This window comes from Leuciscus leuciscus, assembly GCF_965113295.1.
Source record: "Leuciscus leuciscus genome assembly, chromosome: 6".
Taxonomy (NCBI): Eukaryota; Metazoa; Chordata; class Actinopteri; order Cypriniformes; family Leuciscidae; genus Leuciscus; species Leuciscus leuciscus.
The window spans coordinates 26,269,355-26,292,120 of NC_138730.1; the positions used below are offsets into that span (position 1 = coordinate 26,269,355).

The following is a 22,766-nucleotide window of genomic DNA, read 5'->3' on the forward strand; positions in this document are numbered from 1 at the left end:
ACATATAAAGAGCAAATAGAATTGGAAACAAATATAGAAATACATAAAAGCATATGTACTATTTGTGTGTTTGTCACTCTCACAGTTGGGACAGTACAGACCTACATTTGGCACATTTTGTGCAATGCTTTTGGAAAGTAGATGAAGATGGAGGAAATCCTACTGACAGATACCAGATGATACCAGTTCTGTTATGTGACATTCCTTAATTTGACCACAAATTATATTATTTGCCAGTTTTTGTTGTTGTTGTCCTAATCCCTCTATATTGTTACACACAGTCGTACAACTTATACTGTCACCTAAGGAGGGTGGTGGGAAGAAAACTCTATTCTCAAACAGATTTTACATTCTGAAAAAAACATTTAAGAGTTAGAGCTGTGGCATATATTTTAGGTGCTTTTGTCCAGGGGCTGGACACAGAGATCCTGATATATTCCAGTGGAACAATCCTAACACTGTTTAGGGCTCAGGGTTGAGGCGTGCTGGCTCTCGTTAGTATTCTAAGCAGCAACCAGAGCGGATGCCAGTCGCACCAGTTGTTTCTGTCTCCAGCAGTGCAGCCAGTTGCAGCGGTTTCTCCTGGCAGGGAAACCTCAAAAGATTTTCCTCCCGTCAAACTCTGCCAGCATATGGACACAAAGGAACAAAGGCACCCCTGATTTTGCATAAAGAGGCGTGAACAGCGGGTCAACAGTGAGACTCATCTTTTAAGATGCTCATTCATAACATCATGATTTATCCTACATCTTATAAAGTGTCAGTCAAAAGGCTTTTGTGCTTTGTACATTTACAACCTGGCTGCTCGTAAAAGCTGCTTCATATATTGTGTTATTCTTAGCCAGAGAGCGAAATCATAAACAAGGCCATTTCTGTGATTAATGAAAATTATTAGCAAAATGTTTGTGATTGCTCCATTTTGACACAGCCCTCAGGAAGTGTGAAATCATTAGTGCCCATCTTTTTCTTTACAGAGCTAGGCTTGGCTCATGCCATCACTGTGGAGTCGTTAACTTTCCAAATTACTTTAACAAATTAAAATATAGATCTAATCCTATAAATTTCCCTGGCCAGTATGGGGACAAGGATGTTCATATATTTTAGGACACCACCCCTAGGATATTATGCTGTCTGAACGCTTTTCAAAAGTAATTTTCACTATCCTTGCTGAATATCTTCCCCTTTTGGCTCTCTAGAACGAAATAGCCATCCACTGGTGTCTTTTACCGAGCACTAGCCTGAATTTGCAATTTGATTGATTCAAATGAAATAGTTTCTTTCATTTCCATGACTATATTCGCCCCACAGCAAATCAAACGCAGAGTAGATTACCATATTCTTAGCGTGTCTTAAATTATTTTGTTTGCTGACCAAATATTCCGGGCCTGTTTCGTTCTGGAAAATTCTTCTGCTCATCTATGCTTGAGTGCTCATTAACTTGTCTCCCTTCTATTGCAAATATTCCTGAGCACAAAAGGAATTAGCACATGCAAAACTAATTTTGTCCCTTTGAATGAAATCACATTCTAATCCAAAGGCCTTTCTCAATTATGCCTCTTTGTTAGCTTACCAGTGGACAACCACTGGAAGGTTATTAGGCTTAATGAATCCTTAATTCAAGAGAGCCGTTGAGACTGTCCAAATGTTAATTTTGAGCTAAAATCCAGGTCGTAACATTCACAGTGGACTCAGAATGACCTTATTCATGTACACCTAAATTAAGACATTAATTTGTGAAAAAGCTACAGTTATCTTGAAGATTCCCTCCTCATTACTTTATAGCATGACCTTTTGCCATTGCAGTCTTGCAGTAATCACTGAAAATAGTAACCTTTGGAAAATTGAAACCACAGCAGTGATTCTCACCAGTGCACATTTTGAATGTCTTCCTCTCAAACCAGGGTTGAGAACCACTAAGTTAGAGGACCATGATAACGGTCATCAGATTACAGAATATTCAGATATTCAGACAGCACTATATTTTTACAACAGTTCAATAAAAAAAGATCATGTTGTTAAGTGACTTACAAATGCATGTTAGACACAACATTGTCAGCTGTGTATTTTTGCTCCGCTAGTGAAAATAGTGTGAAAAGAAGCACCAGCAGAATCTGTTGTTGTGTGTCTCAGAGCACCAGACAGTAGTGGCTCTACCGAATGAATCAGTGTTGTAAACAAATAGCTTGAGTGAACAATTCAATGACTTGCTCAAAAATACATTAGCTGTGTCCGAAATCGCATACTTTCTTGAGTACAGTTGGTACTTATTTTGAATAAGTAATTACTTCATGACCGCTTAGAAAGAATGTTCTATATAGTATGAATGTGTGTAGTATAAATGTAATCTGGACGTACTACATTCTACCTCATTCATACAACATGAAGCCACAGAAGAGGATTTATGGATGGCGGTGAAGAGACGCAACTGACGCTGGTAGGTCACATGATAATCTGTTTATCAAATAAATAAACAAATTATCATGTAACCTACCAGCGTCAGTTGCGTCTCTTCACCGCCATCCATAAATCCTCTTCTGTGGCCTCATGGGATAGTAAAGTGTCCATCGAATGCACACTTCAGAGTCTCGCCGGAAGAAGGAAGTCATCCGGGTACTTTTTGCCTATTATTTTACACTGTGAATTTTTACATACTACTTTTGTCACATACTGTTTTTTGCTTACTACTGTATATAGTAGGGAGTATGTGATTTCGGATGTAGCCAGTCACTTGTTTCATTCCTGAATTAATCAGTTGAGCGAATAATTCAATTACTCGCCCATTAAGAGAGTCACTTGTTTTGTTACTGTATAAATCAATGTTTTGATCAGTGTTTTTTGACAAGCGAGATGAAGAGCAGTGTAAAAGTTGACCTTTTTTATCTTGAGCACCACATTTTTAGAACGCAGTGCCATGTGCAAGACGCTGCAAGAGACAGGAGCACAATGGTCAAACACACCTGTCTAGCACGTTTACAAAGAAAAACAATGGAAAAACTTCACAGTGGAATGCAAAAACACTGTGTGAACTGGTCCCTTAGTCAAAGAAATAGATGCAACAGTAGATGCATTATCAGAACTCGCATTGTAAAATGGAGTGCCATCATATTGTGTTAAAATGGAATTTTAAGGAAAATGAGCACAAAACCTTCTTGTCTGTTATTTGCATGCGCAGTGTAGTGTGTAAAATGCATAGCTGAAGTAAACCTTACAACATTACCCATTTTTGTGCACTGCACAAAATACATATTTCCAAAAGCACCTGGAGAGCAAGCACTTATTAGTCATAGAGGTGGTCTACACTCCCTCTGTTGATACAATGCCATGCACACATGCACGCAAGTCACCACCTATTCCCAGCCGGTACAATGCTGATCATCGGTGCATTGCTGCTGTGATTGTCTGCAGCCTGGATCGCTCCATTATGGAGGCAGAGGGTGTAAATAAAGTGTGAAATACCTGAAGGAGATGGTCTGTAATCTCCCACATGTGCAGGGTTGAGATAAGCACAGATGGGCCGCTGAGGTCTGTGACAGTAAGGATGCGGGAAGACCGTGGTGCATCAGCCAGGTGAGGAAGAATTCTGCAAGCTGCGCTCACGGGGCCGAGATGGCTCAGTGTTGCCAGGCACTTAATGTTACAGCACCCAAGCACATTCATACGATTTAACAAGCCGCGTATGTGGTTTAATACCGCCTGGATTTGGGTTAATGCCCATATACTGTAAGCCGAGAATGCTCTGACCCATCAAAACTAATTGAGCAAGTAAGCTGAGGGATGTTTTTTTGGATGCTCTGGGTTTTTTATCCATTTTGATGTGCCTGCAAAGAATATGAGAGTTTAATTGAATCTGAAGGTCTGTTTCCAATAAGTGGCACGATTGCACCCCGAGGTACATATGACACTACCCCGACCTTATAACTTATTTCCACTCTAAAATGTGTCTTTGAAAATTCAACCCTCTTTCTGCCCGAGGTGAGCTTTGAAGTGGTGCCTGATCTCTCAATATAGCGTGATTGAGTTTTCACCCCACTTCTGAATACTGTGTCTCACTGAACAAATCTCACTGGCGTTCAGATCTCATGGCAGAAATGATTCATTGTCTTTACTTTGGCTGTTGGCAGCATTACGGTGGGCACAGTGCTGACCAGGCTGCATCGAATGCCAAAGATTCCTCTCCAGAGTGGCTAATTCTTGTTTTGTCATGGAATGAATATTGTTGCTGTTTTCATTGTCCTATTTCATAGCGTACTCTACTGCTCATAGAAAAACAATGAACAGTCTGTTGATCTTTTTATCAGTTAACAGACATTTTAAATCAATTTTCCTTTGAAGGATTCACTCTGTAGCTTGGCTCTGGTTAGGGTCTATATCTCAATCTGCAATCTCATAGCCTCTCTGATGATTGCTTTGATGACAGAGCCGGTTAAGAAAACACACAGAGAAAAACAGCAGCGTCTGTTCGTTTTGGCATGGGAACCTGCAAACGGCATCTATTCTGAATAGGGGAGAGATTTGCATAAGCGGGTATTACAGTTTAGCACTATGGGTACTTTTGATGCAAAGTTCCCTTTCTGTGTGTCAAAGTCTCTCTGTAAGTCATTTTCCATCTCGTCTCCTCCTTCTTTTTATTTCCATTAGTTTTGTCTTATCTCTTTCACCCAACTCTCTCATGATTATGTTTCAATTATCTTCCCCTTTTTTGAAGGGATAGAAAAAAGACTTGGGCTGGATAACAAGGCAGAAGATGTGACAACCATTCCCATCATGAGGCACGCAAAACGCAGCTCTACTATTATGCTTATTAATAACTATGCATGCACTTCTGATCAGAGCAAAGTCTCCTGCCCATCTGCACAAAAATGCCTCCGCTTCAGTTAAGCTGTAAGTGAGGATTTTCACTTTCTGTGGAAGAGATTTGGCCTTTTTTTTTTTTTTTTACTTGCATCAGTTTATAAAACACAGCCCTGCACTTTAGGCTGGGACACACCAAGCCAAAGGTCTGCCGTTGGTTAGTTTTTGAACATTGATTGGCTTAGTTTCGGTGTGTTCCTCACCATTGGCTCTTGTCGGACGGCGTCTGGGTTTTTTTGGGGCCGAATCAGCGTTAGGCCATAGGGGAGAGAAAGAACTCTGATTGCCTGTTCAGCTTAGTGAACGAGTCAGTGCACGAGAATAAAAGCAAAAGTGATGAAAGCAAGCAAAGAAGTCAAGACCGTACAGACAGAAGGCTGTTATAATTTTGTCATCTTACCTGAGCATTTCGAGTGCACAAATATTTTCATAATAACATGGAATGAAGAAAGAGATCAGTGTGATTGATATTCAAAATGGTAAGCAAGCGCTGCTTTATTTACAGTTTGTATATCTGCAGTCCTAGTTTCGGTTTCCCTTTTTGAATGATGAAAATTGACTGACCTGCTGATAAAGACAGATATTGACTTACACACAGGTGCAGAACGCACATGCTAGTTGACAGTCTCCTTTAATCCTTTTGGTGTGTTCAAGCGCAGGATTTGGGTGAAACGCAGCCGACGAGGGGCGACAACACAGTTCTTTGACGTTGGCTTGGTGTGTCCCGGGCTTTAAAGGAATTCCGGGTGTAGAACAAGTTAAGCTCAATCATTAGCATTTGTGCCATGATGTCTACCACTAAAAATTATTTTGACTTGTCCCTTTAAAAAAGTGGAGATTGGCCCTGTTCATTTCTATGGAAGTGAACAGGGCTTATTTCTGAAGAATTTATAAATAAAGCTTATCAATTTATAAAATAACATTGTTTTTTTCCTGTCAAATTTGTATTATTTGAGCGGTAAAGTTGTTCTTTTTATATGGTTTTAAGAATATAGGCATTACATTTTCATGGCAACAAAGAAAAAATTTGATATAACTTGAACATAAGTTATATCAGAACAGAAATGGGTAGTAATGATAATCTCTGCTGTTAAGACTTAACTTAAAACCAATAAACAAATCTGGAAGAAAAAAAATATTTTTTGGTTAGTTTAGTGAAAATTTGTGTCACACTAAAATCATGTTTACGCGCATAATGTTTACATATTATGGCTGTATGGGTTGGTCTCAATCAAGTTTCTCACTGTAACCCATATTTTCTATTTTTTTAAAGAAGCAAAAAGTCAATTTTTTAAGGCAATTAATTGTTAATCCACATTATAGCACTAGTGCTGATGATTGAGGTTAATTTGTATTGAACCCAGACTATTCTTTAAAACAACAACAGCACTTTTAGTTCAACTTATTTTATGAGCAATTTTAAGATTCATAACATTTGTTCAAGCTTTTATTGTTTTTAATGCCAGTTGAGAACCAGTGAAAGAAAAACAATAACAGCCACAGTTTTGCTTTGAATCTTTAACCTACAGATTCATTAATTTCCACCCTCAGTTGGATAACTTGTTCCCCAGTCTTGTAAAGTGCCTGAAGCTGGGTCGTCCTCTAGCTTTGAATGTTTTTGCAGTTGCAGTGCAATATGGAGCTTGTCTCTAAAGATACTCTCAGTGTTAACCGGGGATACACAGAGACAGCCGTGTGGAAGTGTTTATTCAGCTCTGTCAGACTCACTTACTGTTGGCTGTGTGTTGCTGATGATTGCAGACATTGTGCTGAATTACCTTTTGTGCCTCCCTGCACCTTCTTGCAAGGTTGTCCAGCCCCCTAAATGCACATTGCTTGGCTATCAGAATTCTTGTTAACTTTCATCTTTTTTTTTTTTTCATTTCAAGGGAATCGGAAAACATGACCTGCATTGCCTTGACATCTCCTATAAGATTATTTTCCCCTCATATAGATGACACAAAGGACTAAAGGGAGCAGGTGTCAACTGCCCGTGTTTATTTACAGCTTCACCTTTGAATCCATAGGCATAATGAAACACTGGAACATCGGTTGCTATTAATAATGAATCATTCACTGATCATGATTTTATGAGGGTTTAGATGCCCTGTATGTGGATAAAGCAAAGCATTGACAGGTTAAAATATTGCTGAAGAAAAGTCCTTTTACAGTTAGAAATAGATTTAGTTTTATGCCAAACATGTATCACAGTCTTTAACTCTTCATTCACTAGACATCATATTTTATTCCACTGAAAATCCATCAAGCTATTTTTGAATAGCTCGTAGATAGTAAGGAAAAGTAACTTGCATATAATATGTCTTATTTTTCTTTTCACTTATATACTGTATATCACTTATATATATCGCACAGCGCCGTACGTTAACAATGGATCGTTTCATAGTGTTTGAACTTGGACTCAAATACAAAGAAATGCGGTCAAGTGAGTGCTTAGGAGTTCAGTAAAGTTGGTAAAGCGGTACATTAAACAAGTGTTTGTCCGAGCTCACAACAATTTTGCAAGGGAACGCAAATATTGTAATACCTTTGAGAGGGAACCCAAACCGCAACATAGTGTCGGCCCAGATCCGGTCCACATCTGGTCCACATAGAATCCACACGTACCAGATGTGGGCCGGATCTTGCTGTCTGGGAACGCAAAAGATTTGAAAAATATTTTTTCTCCCATCCCAAATTTTTACCATCACCATATCCCTTTAGGGGCTCCATACCATTGCGATATTCTGCTCAAATGAAAATGTCATACAACACATTACAAAGCGCTCACCAAAACCATATGGATTGACAGTGTAATGAGCTGTCGTTAGGGTTAGGTTAAATTAAGTATATATGCCACCACTGAATATGTGATTATTCAATGAGAATAATCGTGATTATAATTTGAGCAAATTGTTATTATTAGTTTAACCGTTGTTGTGCAGCCCTAATACGGTATATCTACATATAATGGGATAATCCAACATGATCTCACAAGTATTCAAGTGTGGTTCTACCAGACATACATTTACGTTTGCATAGACATGTACCATGTTGATGTATTGACATAATCTAAAACATAAATTATTTACAAAACAGCAACTTTACAGATCTGCAAATGTTTATGAACTCTAATTTAATACTGAATGCATGGAATTAATCAGCTGATTCGGTTGCATTTATGATAAATTATATATTATATGTAAGTCTAATTTATTTTATGCAGTTGACTCGTTTACCTCATTTAAATTATGACATTTCATTAGTTTCAGTGAGACTTCTGGTGCAAACTAATTTCAAAGAATTACATAATATTAAACAAGAACATTTATTTTGTTTGTCGTGGGACAAAAAAGGCATTTTATCAATATGCTGTGACAAAAAAAAAAAAAAAAACGCAACATAAAATGATCCTAAAAATAATCAATTTTATTTGTGCAATGTAATCCAAATCGATGGAAATTTGTGACAAAGTTCCTGTGATATAAAATGCTCATTGGCTTCACAGGCGATCCACACCAGTAGGGGGCACATGCAGTAATGCAACGCTGTTTACTACCAGTATAAAGAAGAGAAAGAGACAGATGATCGATTGATATGTTTACATGTAATCTCTCAACTAGTGTTTCACCTGCAAAAATATATCAATAAAACAGCTTAAGAATAATATCTCACGTAGCATTACATTTTACCTCAGGTATTTACTGTCGACAGCATGTTAGTTCGCTAGAGAAATGAACTCTAGAGAGTAACATTTCGTATATGCACTATATTAGCCTATTCATTATATTTACCTGCCTTGTGTGCAATTTACATGATTTTATTTTATTTGAGTGTTGATTATTATATCTAAAAATATGTTTGGGCTCTGTTGTTAATTGAACATTTTTAAATGTGTAAGTAAGGGCTCCCAGCATTAGCTGTTAGAGATAGATTTTTTTTATCCTTAAGAAAATTTTAATTATATTTTAATTTAATTAGAAACAGAGACACATTTGTTTAATAAAAAAAAAATAACCCAGTAAAACAATTTACAAAACAAAAACAATTTTATGTTCCCCCTGCTGTAACCGAACCCGTACTGAACCGTGTCTTCAAAACCGAGGTACGTACCGAACCGTCATGTTTATGTACCGTTACACCCCTAATACTGGTAATAAGCTACCCAATACACAAAATATTTCACCTTTTTTAGTTCTTATCTTAATTATATAGTGACACTAAAAGTTTAAATTTAGAGAGCACTGATAAAATTATAAATTTAATATATGAATATCATAATTAGATACCTTAGAGCAAATTATCTAAATAATTATCTAAAGTCAAAATAAAAGTATAATGAAAATCTAATTATATGTCCCGACTGCTCATCCAAAAAGTTCCTACTTAATTGACTTTTGTTAAGTCAGCCTGATAAGAAAAGGTTAACATTAAGTTTTCTGTTTAATTGTAACAAGAATTTGAATGCTATTAGTGCACTGATGGCCAGAGGAGACCTCATCCCCAGATCGAAACGGACACAGATTAGATGCCAAACGGCCTCTGACACCTCTACCAAAATAAGAGAGCTAAAAGGCAATAACAAACGAGCTCCTCAGTTACAGTAAATCTCCACTAAAAGTATGCATGGAAGCGATTTGTATAAACCAATATTTTGCTCTGAATCCTGAATTCTTCTCTGTTCAAAAATCCTTTTAACTGTGATGTACATAAATGTACAGAGCCGTTTTAAACTTTCGGATCGCTAAGAAGTTCATTAGCATTAGTTCCGTGAGGCGTACGCTGCGATTTGCTCAATTAGCAAGGGAAGCAGTAGGCAGCGAGAGCTGCCATCCACAGTCAGCCTGAAATGCACTGAAATCCTCTCTCTATACAGCCTGGCATATGCATCCCGCTCTGCCCGGTCTCATCTAGACGCTTCGTATGCAAAGCTGCTCTCAGAATGTTGACTGATAGCGTTTGAAACGTGCAAAGGACATCACAAGTAAAGAATAATCTTTTCAGGCTTAATGCAAAAATATCTTCACTCAAACACGCTATCTGATTCAAAGCCAGGCTGGCTGTAAGCGTGCTCCACTGTGGTCTTCAGAAAAGATCCTGATATATGATGCATGACGTGTAATATGTCCCAGAATTAATGACATTAATCCATTTATGATTAATTATCCATTAATATTTGATAACATTTTAATTAACTCAAGGGTAAATTAATGCTTTAAGTAACCCTTTTAAGCCTGACCTATGAAATGTTGCTTCATGTAAGTTGATGGTGTCACCTAGAAACTGATATAAAAGATATAAACTGACTTTATACTAATGGATGAAAATCCCATTATAATAATGGCCTGTGATAAACTGAGAAGATTTAACAAAATATTGTTTCTTCTATGAGTGCCTTTCAATATTAAAACCATAGCTTTACATTGGCTGCTTTTAAGCTCATGTTACAACGCCTCAGTTTTGGAAAGAGCAGCAGAACCTCTCTGTTGTCATCACTGAATTTCCCTAATCCAAAGACTATCGGTCTGTGCTTTGCAGATAATGATGATTTCATGCTTGGATCAGTCATCCTTTTTCAAGTTTTGGTTGACATTTACATGGTCTCTGCTCAGAAAGAAAAACATTTTTCAATCAATGTCTGAACACGGCATGCCTGAATCCTCCCAGGAGGTCGGGATGCCAAAAAACAGAGACTATTGGTGGGTAGAAATTTATCAGGCTGAGGCGAGATGAAGGCCTCTAGTTGATGGCTTTGGGAAGTGTATAAAACTCTGGAGCAGGATGTCTGAATATGGAGATGATCTAAAATTCAGCATAAAGATAGTGTTTTTCTAGGATATAGGTGGTTTGATGGATATATTACTCTGAGGCCGAAGGCAATGAATTCCAGAGAAGGTTTATCATTTGGGACTAAAGGCAGGTAGCGGTAGAGCTAGAGTTATCTTTGCACTGTGTACTGTGTCCAGGGTTTGAAATTAGCTTTTTCAGTCACCGGCTTATTTGGCTAATAACTTCTGAATGGCCGGTAACAAACATTTAATGTTTGTTACCGGCCATTCAGAAATTATACTAGCCAAAAGATCAAAGAAATAAACCAGAATAACTACGTCACAACACACACACACACACACACACACACACACACACACACACACACACACACACACACATATATATATATATATTATAACATTTGGATTTCATACATTTCTTTCTTTTTTTTTATTCAAACAAAATCTTGTCATCCAACCATCTCCTCCCTCTTTTATCCTCATCACCAAAAATGTATTTTAGGTTGACAGATCAATACAGAAAAAAGAACATAAAAAATGTTGGAAAATAACAATGTCTTTTCTGTTAACCAAATTCTTTTAAATCTTGCTATTGCTTCAATGCAAATGAACAAGCATGCCGTTATTTGTTGCATAGTGGCGTGCATGTTCAAGTAAGCCAGATATGCGCAGATTCCGCGCAATACGCTGTATTTAATATATCATGATGACTCACGAGTTGAGTATTTGCGCTAAATCTGCACAGATTTGGCTTACACGAACTTCCCCAGCAAAGTGAGTAGACATAATAAGTAACCCACCAAATTGGCTAGTGATTTGACAGCGTTACACGCCACAGTTGATTTTTACCCGCATTTGGCGGGTGTTGATTTCAAAGCCTGACTGTGTCTTCTGTACTGAAGTAATGCACATTCATTCCATGAGTCGCTTTTAAAGTTCAGTGAACTTTTCAACCTTTTTCATGCCAAGGACCCATAAATATGATTTTCCAGTCTGGTCTGATTGTTTATACGATGTAATCAGTGTTAGGGGTGTAACAGTGCACAATTTAGGCCTACAGTATATGTGTATTAAAAAAATTTTTTTTTTAAAACTATTGTTAATTGTGCAGACACAATTAAGTAGGCCTAAAAAGTGTAAACATTGTAGTCTGTGCAGTCTAACATGTCAGTTTCTGTTTGTCCAAATATCGCTGTCGAATAGGCAGACTAACCCATTGAGTTAATGGTTGAAGATCCTCCTTTATGCCCCTCTTGCCAGAGTCCTTTATCGCTGAAGCATATTTTGATTTAATGTGATGTATTTTCCCAGTTTCACAGACGAGGCTTAAGCCTAGTCCCAGACTAAAATGCATGTTTGAGCTGTTTTAACTGAAAGCAACTTGCACTGACATATCTTAAAATATGGCGTTGTTTTTCTTTTCTTTTCTTTTCTTTGTTCTTTCAAGATGCACACCAGTAATGTTTTTATTAAGGCACGTTTAAAAAATCTACTTAAATGTCTTAAATTAAGGCCTAATCCTGGCTTAGTCTAAGCCTTTATTTTCAGCTGATTCTTATGAAAAGATTTATAATAAAGTGAGACCAGATTTAGTTATATAAATATAATATAGCCGTGGTAGCTGGCATGGCTTTAAATTATAAACAAACTGTTTGTCCAAACAATGGTAGAATAAATATTATTAATATAATGATTATTTCACATAGTTTGGTGCAGTGATGCAGCACAACATACTTCCTTAAATGCAACTGTGACCAAACCTTGTGAGGATGACCCAGACTTTTGAGTGTTACTGAGAGTGCAATCCTGCTTTGTCAACATTATGGCCTTAAGCACAGCACTAAATCACAGCTCCTCGGCTCGAGGACTGTCTCCGCAATTAACTGTAACTTTCTTCGCACAAAAGCCGCTGCTAAAGTTTATCCCTAAAACATTTTAAAGTTCACTGTTGGAATATCTAAAATGATATTTCTAATTCCCAAGCAGGAACCACGCATATTTTGCCAGACTTTGTAGCCAGTACATAAAACTAATGTCCAAAGTATTGGTTAAACTTCGTGTTTTTCTGTCTGACAGCTTTCGTACATTCGCCGAGGATTCATTGCTTTGCCATGTGCTGCTGGATGTTTAAGATTCTGTTCTGGTGAATTTGGACAGGATCATTTGGTAAATCACCTCATTCATAAACTCGCATTTCCCCAAATGGCTTTCATTTTCAAATATTACTTTATCGCCCAGTAGGAGTGCGCCTTGCACTATTCACCAGGCCTAATGTGAGTGATCGCTCCTATTATAAAGTGTAAAAAAAATATTTTGATTTCAAAGCCTCATTACATTGTTGTTTTCTATCCTATGGAGTTATAAATTTATGGGCTTTCCTTTCACTCACGGAATGGGACATTTTTGCAGTGTCATATTAGGGTCACTGTGGAGCAAACAAGATTTTGAAATGTTATCAAGACTAATAACAGGTCAGAGTCTAGGCAGCTAACATTTAATAACACAGAAATGCCATTATACTTCAGATGCAAACTGTGCGCAACGGTGCACACAGACAGTGATGTAGTGATATACGCAACAACAACAAAAAAATTTAACAAGCAGCAGTAACAAACAAACAAAAAACACTTTCCTCTCTTGGAGAGAAAAAACAATCAGTTTGTGGCAAAATGCTCACACTGGCAGCTGCTAAAAGAGCTGAGCTTTGGGTTTCTTGGCTTATGTTTCCCTTTCATCATTACACTATACAAAGTTTTGATTCCTGTGCCACATATGCAGAGTTAAGATAAGAAAATTAAAGTGCCATTTTAGTCACAGCCTTTGACACATAATACTTATACCATTCAGTTGATTACCCCTAATCATGCCTAATCCCTAAAGCAATAGATTAACCTTATGATGCATAAATTATTAATGTATTATTAAATTATATAAAATATTTATTTTTCTATGCTTTATATAGCATAAATAAATCATTTCTAATATTTTTTTCTTTTTCATTAGATCTTTCTTAGATCTATTTCATTTTAAATAGTCACCATAGAAATTGTCACAGTAGAGCTGAAAGGATATTCTCATATAAATTTCCGATGAACAATAGTAGATATTGTAGTGGTACTTTGTGCTTCACCACCATCAGCCATGTTGAATGTATCATGTCATAAATAAAAAACACAAAGTCTGTGTCCGAAATTGCTTACACTCTGAGTACTTCTTTTTAATAAGTACTTCCTGACCGTTAAATAAGTAGATATATGAATGTGTTTAGTATGAATGTAATCTGGAAATACTACATTTGTCATTGTCATTATCATTGACATGTGGCCTACCAGCGTCAGTTGCATCGCTTCACTGCATCTACAAATCCTCTCCCGTGGCCTCATGGAATAATAAGGTTTCCATTGGATGGACACTTCAGAATCTCGCTGGAAATAGTAGGTCATCCAAGTGCTTTTTTCCTTACTGCTTTATGAATACTGTGAATTCGGACATACTCTTCACATACTGTTTTTTCACCAACTATATAGTAGGGAAGTATGCGTATTCGGATGCAGCCGAAAACGTATAGCGAGGGCAGAATTATGGGTAAGGGTCAAAGGTCCATGTTGGCTTGGATATTACATCACACCCTGATGGGTTAAAGATTAGTTTTAGTAGTGGACACTGTGCATCAGAAGTTATTATTTTCCTTCATGTTTTTAATTATCATAACAGATCAAAAATGTAAAACAAGACATGAAGCACTTTGATGATAATGCAGAGATTATGAAGAGCTGCCATCTCTCCGCTTATCTACTGCTGAAGTGAGCCTCGGGTACAGTTTGAGCCTTGGGATGTCACACATTTGCCAAGACACCGCTTATGCCTAATGATGTGGCTAACTAAACACAGAGGGGACGCCACTCAGTATGGCAAACTGTGCCTATTTAAGCATCACTTTCAAGCCACACGAACTCTTTATGAAGCATGATAGCTACTCTCTTCATCACATATAAGTTGCTCTCCTTTTTTAATTATGCTAAATCCTTTTTTTAGACTGATTTGCATAAATAGTCTAGATACATGAGCATGAATCACTCCTCGGGTCATAATAGCCCAAACAATTTGTATGTATAATGATACATAGCATAAATCACTTCTTTATCCCCACATGATCCACTTCAGATGTCAGTCAGAACCATAAAGAGAGCCTCGTCTTCATTCGGTGGGAGCATGTCTATGTTCCCACAGCCCTATGTTCCCACAACCTTATGTTCCCCACAGCCTTATGTTCCCCACAGCCCTAGCACTAAAACTTACCCTTCATAGGGGACTAGGGCTTAATTAGTTAACATACCTCAATCTACCCCTCACAGGAGGGAGACTTGTCTGGGATGTAATTGGGCTATCCCTGTACCAGCACAAGCACTAAAACCTACCCTTCATAGGGGACATAGTTAAATGAGAGAACATAGGACTGTGGGAACATAGGGCTGTGGGAACATATGGTTGTGGGAACATATGGTTGTGGGAACATAGGGCTGTGGGAACATAGGGCCTAATTTTCAAAATTTTCAGTAAAAAAAAAAATTCTTAGAAATGTGGGAACATAGGGCTGTGGAAACATAGGGCTAACCCCCATTCGGGAAATTAAGCTTTTTTTCTTTTTTTTTTCTTTTTCTTTCAAGACTGTAAGTGTTTTTAAATTATTCACACGTTAGTAAATCTTTACCTGTTCCAACAGTGTTTTTTTTAATAATTTTTTTTATTAAGATTCTGTCACTCTTATAGAGAACAAGCAGTATTGATGTACCTTTCCTCGCATTTCTCTCTGCCATAATATTTCTCTCATCAAAACATTGTGTGGCAGAATTTGACATCTAGATAAGCAGTTTTCTTTACGACTTTAAAGCACTTTGGCACAGCGCTGTGGAACTAAAGTTGATTACAGAGTAGGGATGAGTCAGGATGGTTGACTAGTCGCCCACAAACCAATTTCTGAATTAGTGAGGTTAAAAAGATCTAGAGGTTTTTTTTTTTGCATGACGTTAGCATTTCAAACATCATGCCTCGGAAAGTTGGTCTTTGAATTCATTCACTTTAAAGCATGGTATCAAAACACTGCTTCTTGTAACAAGTCCACTTTTAAATGTCAAGACAATTACTATGGAGGCTTCAGATCGCCTTATGTGACCAATGTTCTACTGTTTTGCAGAATTCCAACTCGCCATTTTTGTGTTGACTCATGTTTTTGACATTTATTATATATTATATATTAACCTATTATATTTAACCTAATTGTCTCTTGAATATCTGGAATTTTGAGTACCATTTACCGTGATGTGCAGTCTCCACTATTTTGAAATGTTGTTCTGTGTACACATGCAGAGTTGCAGACAGAAATCTTAGGCTGTTGCATCACATTTTGCACCGTGAATGTTGTGTTTTTGATGTGGCATGTCAAGTTAAAAATAGTTTTGGTTTGGAAATGCGTCTTGACACCTGATCTGTCTCATTCTGTTGTGCTCCCTTAGCTGTTTCTGTAGGCAAGACCCAAGGGTATGGAGATTGGGCTGGTTAGCATGGAACCGTTAGCCCCTGCTGTTAGTTGGCAAAGACCATCTGGTTTTTTAAAACTTCTTTCACTGTTAATACCATTCAAAATGTGCCTTTTATTCTGTATGCTAGATATTTTACCAGGGCACCAATAGTGTGAAATGGACTTTTTTTCTATGGGTTTTTCTTCTGCCTTTTCATGTCACAGGCAGCTCAGGATTATTACCATGTGTCAGTTGCTCTATTAACCCATGTGGTGGAAATGACCCAAAATAGGATACGCCCTTTCTTAAAGAGATGTATCACCCAAAAAAATATAATTCTGTCATCATATACTGTGGAACATAAACGGAGATATTTTGAGGGGTTTTTTGTTGTTGTTTTTTGTCTATACAATGGAAGTCAATAATCACCAAAACTGTTTGGTTACCAACATTCTTCAAAATATATATTTGTAATGTTTAGCAGCAGAACAAAAAAGTCATACATGTTTAGATCGACATGAGGATGAGTAAATTGTGACATTTTTGTATTATTTTTGAGTATCTATTAATTTAATATAATCAGTTATAATCAGCTAGTGATTCAGACAACCTACTGACTAGTCATTTATGAAAAATATGTGGTTTTGCAAATCATTGTATGCAGTGGTATTGCTGAATCGTATCTCTTTTTTTCATAATTGAATGCAGAAGCTATGAAACATAATTTCAAAATTAGGTACCGCACAAGCTTATCAGCTATCGGAGCAGAAATCATTGGGTTTTACAAGAGTTTAGCGTCTGTTTCAGGAAGATAGACAGTAATTCCAATTTCTCAGCTCAATTATGGTTTGTTTATGGATCAGGTGCCATTGCTGTGTGAGAGTGAGATAGATTCAGCACGTCCTTCTCTACACCTGAACGATAATTTGATGGCCAAACTACTGTTTGTATTAGTCTGCAAAACCTGTATGCTGCCATATTGGATATTACTGAAATGTTACTCTACAACATTTGGGCCATTTATGAGCTGTCAGTTAAAAAATAGCACCCATTTATTTCTCCCTGATGTTAAGACAGATTGTGAAAATTGCTCGCAAGGTGTGGGAAAAGTGGAAATGGAAATAGACGTTTTCTCGCTAAACTTCCGAGACCGAGAGAACAAATCAAACTGCTCATGCTGTTCAGAGGCTGTCAGCTTGTGGATCCATTTAGAAGTGAGAAGGCTAATGTCCTACCGAGCACAGGTATTGTTTGGAGGAGCGGCTGTTTTCAGATCGATTGAGCAATGAGAGGCTTCAAGGCTGAAGGTTTGCCTTCACATAGTAGGTGTTTGTTTGTTTGCTATTCACCTGGCATCACCTGGATATACTGGTAAATAAAAGATAAGCCAGCCCCGTTCTCTCTTCTTATCTAAGCTCCCATATGTACGCAGCACAATCCCGGGACCCCCTTGGTCCGTTTCTATTTTTTGAAGTCCTATTCTTTTCTTTCAGCAGAGCAGAACTTCGACACCAAATGAACGGTGTGTTTTTTATATTTTGTCTTCAAATTCATTCTGTTTGGCATCACCGCATGGAGTCGTCAGTGTGCGTACTAATTTATGTGTGCCCTAAGTAGCAGTGAAAGTCACAGGAACGCGTGTCAGATCCGCGGGCGGTAATGTTATTCCAGTCACACAGGTTTTAACTTTGCGTGGGGACTCCTCTTCAGCGCCGCGGCCCCGTGCTGCTCGCTCGCAGCCCCCCACCAGGTTCAAACAGTCCCTCATCCTCTCAGAACACCCAACCATCCCATCTTTCACTCTCACAGCACATTCATGCACGCTTCCCTGTCAGTCCACATCAAAAACAGCAGAGAGGCTGTCTAGAGATGGCCAGGAGCTATTTCGGATGAGAGCTGACGGCTCTTCCTCACTGTTTTAGTGTCTATTTTTCATTCGAGTGATTCAAATGTTTGCGTCCAAGATTGCATCTAAATGAGTGTTGTTTTCAGGGTTCTTGAGTATGAGGTCATCATAAGTTCAGAGTAAGTAATATATTCCTCTATTTGCCTATAAGGCAGCTTTAGGAGTTGGAAGTCACAGGAGATCTAACACTCTCTCCAGACTTCCCTCTTATTCAAACGTATAGTCATTAGGGAATACAATACACATTTGCAGCCTGAAGATATATGTATTTTATGGTGGGGTTTGCTTTTTGTTTTGATGAGTCAGTGTGAAGACTGTGTGTGAACTAGGGGTACACAACTTTTTGGGGGGGGGATTTTTTTTCTTTTCCATAATAAAAGTTGCAATTGTGAATTTGTGATTTTAAAATGGTTTTTTTTATTTTTTTTTTATGCTTCAGGTTTGCTGTGTTTGTTTTTAGGAATGTACAATTTGGCCAAACATTTTGTGATTTATATATCATATGAATAAAAATAATAATGATTATTAATAATAAATGGGTATTAATTTTCTTTTAATCACGAGATGTTGACATTAAAATTATGTTTTTCCGTAATAACGAGATAATGTGTCATTAAAACTATACATTTCCTCATAATAACATATGATAAAAACATATATCATAAAAACGATAATGTTTTACCCATTATAACGAGATATTAAATTGTTAAAACCACATATTTTGTACGTGATGTGACAACTTGAGAAATAGGCCTTTATCACAGTCCACGTTCAAAAAGTTGGAAGCTTTAAATGGTATAGAAACGTACAAACTTCAGCTGTAGCCCATAGCGCATGATTGTTGTGATTTATTGATGTACAGTTCATCACAGACACCTCACATCAACCACAGTTTATAATAATTAGTCGGGTAATGGGTATGATGAAACAAATACAAATGTTGTCATGTTATTGCGACACATATTTCATTATTTAAAGCCCTCCTTCAGAGTCTGACCATCTTTGTTTATTAAATACATGCAAGAATGGAATACAAACAACATATCACACTGCACAGCATTAGAATTAGACAAGGTTATGCATTTCATAAAACATCAATTATGAGTAAAGACTGTACAAATTAAACAATAATAGAGTGTATTCCAGTGATATCATTTTAACATCATTTTATCTCGTATTATGGAAAAAAACCAAAGTTTTAATGACATGCATCTTGTCATTACGAGAAAATATGTCGTTTTAAGGAGAAAAATATCTTGTTTTTAACGACATAGAATCTTATTACGAGAAAATATATTGTTTTAACAACATATCTCGTTATTATGAGAAAATATATTGTTCAAACTATAAAACATCTCGTTATTACGACACAATTGAGTGGAAAAAGTAATATGTATGTGGCAGCATGTGAAACCATAAAAACAAACAGTTATTTCATTATATCACAGCCTTTGTGGTTTGATAATCGCATGTCACGGTTTTATTTTCGATGAATCATGCAGCCGTAGAACTACAGTAACTGTGTATGTTCTCTGGTTTCAGAACCGCTTCCATTTGCAGATGATGACACGTACTCCGCCTTCTGCATTGTCGGAGCTGCTGTTAGCGGTGTTGCTGAAGGGAGGCTGGCAGGGTGGAGCGGCAGTTCTTTGTCCGGGAGGTGGGAACACAGTAATGCTGGAAGAGCTTGAACAGTGGGGTCACCTAGGCTTGGATGGAGCCCACTGGCATCTCTGGGAGACCCTCAACCTGTCCAGACTCGAGGAAAATACAAGCGAAGACAAGGTGATGGAGCTCCTCTCACAGCTCCTCAGCAGGACTCCTTCTGCTCCGGCGTCTTCCGTGGTGCTTTTCAGCTCCGACCCTGAATGTACGGCCACAGTGCTGCGCAGTGCCAACCAGTTGAGCGTTGCATTGCCCCCCATGCACTGGATCATGGGATATCCGCTTAGTCTTGATTCTCTACACTCCATTGGCTCCCCCCTGGGTCTTCTGGCTTATGGGGAGGTGAATCGCAAGCCCCTGAACTTCTACATTAGGGATACCCTGCAGCTCATTGGCAGGGCTGTGTATGCGGCGACCATGGTGAGACCGGACCTGGCACTCATCCAGAACATGGTCAACTGCTTTGACAAGCCCAATAAACATGAGCTACCCTCTTCTGGACAGTACCTTGCCAGGTAAACGTGTAACTTTTTCCAGCTAAGTAGCAAATAGATTCTTATTATTGTTTACACACTCAAATAAAAAATAACACACAGTTAGAGAAACCTGACACTCAAGGAGCAAAACCTCAGCCCAGATCTGCACAACCAAAACTATTCTCAGCCTCACACTTTTTTGGAAAACACTGAACACACTCTCTACATTAGACACAGAAATCTAACATGTCACTTCTTTGCCATTTCAAGGCACTGCTTTCCTAAATACCACACCTATGAACCAATTGATCAAATACGTAGGTGCTTAATTGTAAACTCAGCAATTAGGTGAAAGCTCTATAGAAAGGCAATGGGTGAGTTTACCAGTCTTCAACAAAAATGGAAAGCAACATTGCAGTAAGAGGAAGATGGAGAGTGAGGATGGGAGGTGGAGCCCGTGAAGGAAGAGGGGTAGGGAGAGGAAGAGGTATACCTGGTGGATGACGTGAACAAAGAAGACGAGGACCACACTAATCAGATGCGATTCGAACAACCTTGGTTGACCACGTTGTAAACCATAGGTTGACATTGAGAGAGCAATAATGCGATAGGTCTCAGAGAAATTCAAATAAAACATCCTCGATGACCACACAGTTTTCAATAATAACAATCCGGTCTCTCTATCAACACTGTGGTGAATCCTCAAAAACATCACATACAGATGAAACAACTCTACTGAGTGCCATTTGAAAGAAATTCTGAAAGAGTAAAAGATCTGCGGCGTGAATATGTGCAGGTGAGTAATGTACACTTCAGTATTCACAGAACCTTTTAACATGTAAATTTATAGGAGGCCCATACTGAACTACAAAATATTGTCTTTTTTTCCAGAGAGATTTGGTAATTGATGCTGATCCAATCCCATGTGAACTTATCTTCACAGATGAGGCTGAGTTTAACCTGACAAAAGTAAGAAGAGAGAGAAACATCATTGCCCACAGAGATATTTTAAATGTCCCCCAATGTTTTCTGCAATCAGGCAGAATGGGGTCTTCCACCAACCTGCCAACTTAGGTCCTTAGAACACGGCCCACATACTCACATTTTTAGACAGACTACACAACATTGTCACAGCAGAAGACCAAATAGATGCAGAGCAGAGGAGATGCATTGTCATCTGGGACAATATATCTTTTCACCGATCTGCTCTGGTCCAAAACTGGTTTCATGAGCATCCACAAATTTAACTCCAATACCTCGCACCATACTCTCCCTTCCTTAAAGGGATAGTTCACTTTGAAATTAAATTTTGGTATGTTTTAGCTTACCTCAAGGGCATCCAAGATGTAGGTGTCTTTTTTTCCGCAGTAGTTTCAATTTTGATATTTTTAGGTCAAACCGTTCTTGTCTGTCAGTCATATAATGCAGGTCGATGGTCACTGTCTCAAAGAGCATGCACTGAGTCCAAATTAAAACAATTCCCCATCGTCCAAATTAAACAATTCCCCATCGTAAGTACACATTGATGGCCTAAGACACGAAACGAGCGGTTTGTGTGAGAAAACGAACAGTATTTATATCGTTTAACCCCATTGAGGAAGGTTTACGATCTCCAGCCCTATGTCAGGATATCCCTCATTCAAGCCATGAAGGAGGCCTGTGACCTAATGGATGCAGGGTCTGTGCAAGGATGGATTCACCATTTAAAGGGTTAGTTCACCCAAAAATGAAAATTCTGCCAGTATTTACTCACCCTCATGTTGTTCCAACCCCGTAAGACTTTCGTTCATCTTTGGAACACAAATTAAGATATTTTTTATTAAATCTGAGAGCTGGATCACTCCTCCCTCCATAGGCTTCTATGGGATCGAAACTTTCCGGCCCAGAAAAGGGTTAGTAAAGACAATGTTTAAAATAGTCCAAGTGACTACAGTGGCTCAACCATAAGTTTATCAAGCGACGAGAATACTTTTTGTGCGCAAAAAACAAACAAAAATAATGGGTAATAATAATAAATAATAATAAAATGTATTAAACTATTCATTTTCTTCTGTCTGGGCCTCAGAGTGAGTTCACGTAGTGTAACAGCGCAGCGCTTCTGAGTTGTACGTCAGCACGTAGGCTCACTATTGGCCGACGCTGGTCATGTGTGTGTGATGCGTTTGATGTACAACACAGAAGCACTGCGCTGTTACACTACGTGAACTCACTCTGAGGCCCACACAGAAGAAAATTAATAGTTGAATAAAGTCGTTATTTTTGTTTTTTTTTGCGCACGAAAAGTATTCTCATCGCTCTCAGCGAAAGCTCTCAGATTTAATCAAAAATATCTTAATTTGTGTTCTGAAGATGAACGAAAGTCTTATGGGGTTGGTACAACATGAGGGTGAGTAATTACTGACAGAATTAAACATTTTGGGTGAACTAACCCTTTAAGAAGATTCTTCCCTCGCTGTCTTGTGAGAGAGCACATAGCCTGTGATGTGCACCTAGACAAAGAGATTTATGTTTATGTACTACTATATTCTATTGAGAATATGTTCTGATTTTCTTTGCAAAA

The 22,766-nt window shown here is 38.0% G+C and overlaps 1 protein-coding gene across 1 annotated transcript in view; it reads left to right on the plus strand.

Annotated features, from left to right (window-relative positions):
- The window catches only part of grin3ba (glutamate receptor, ionotropic, N-methyl-D-aspartate 3Ba), a 53,845-nt gene that overhangs the window by 1,234 nt on the left and 29,845 nt on the right, over positions 1–22,766 (plus strand). The window contains exon 2 of the mRNA XM_082171989.1: positions 19,608–20,245. Coding sequence (XP_082028115.1) covers positions 19,608–20,245 — 638 coding nt within the window. The remainder of the gene's footprint in view (positions 1–19,607; positions 20,246–22,766) is intronic.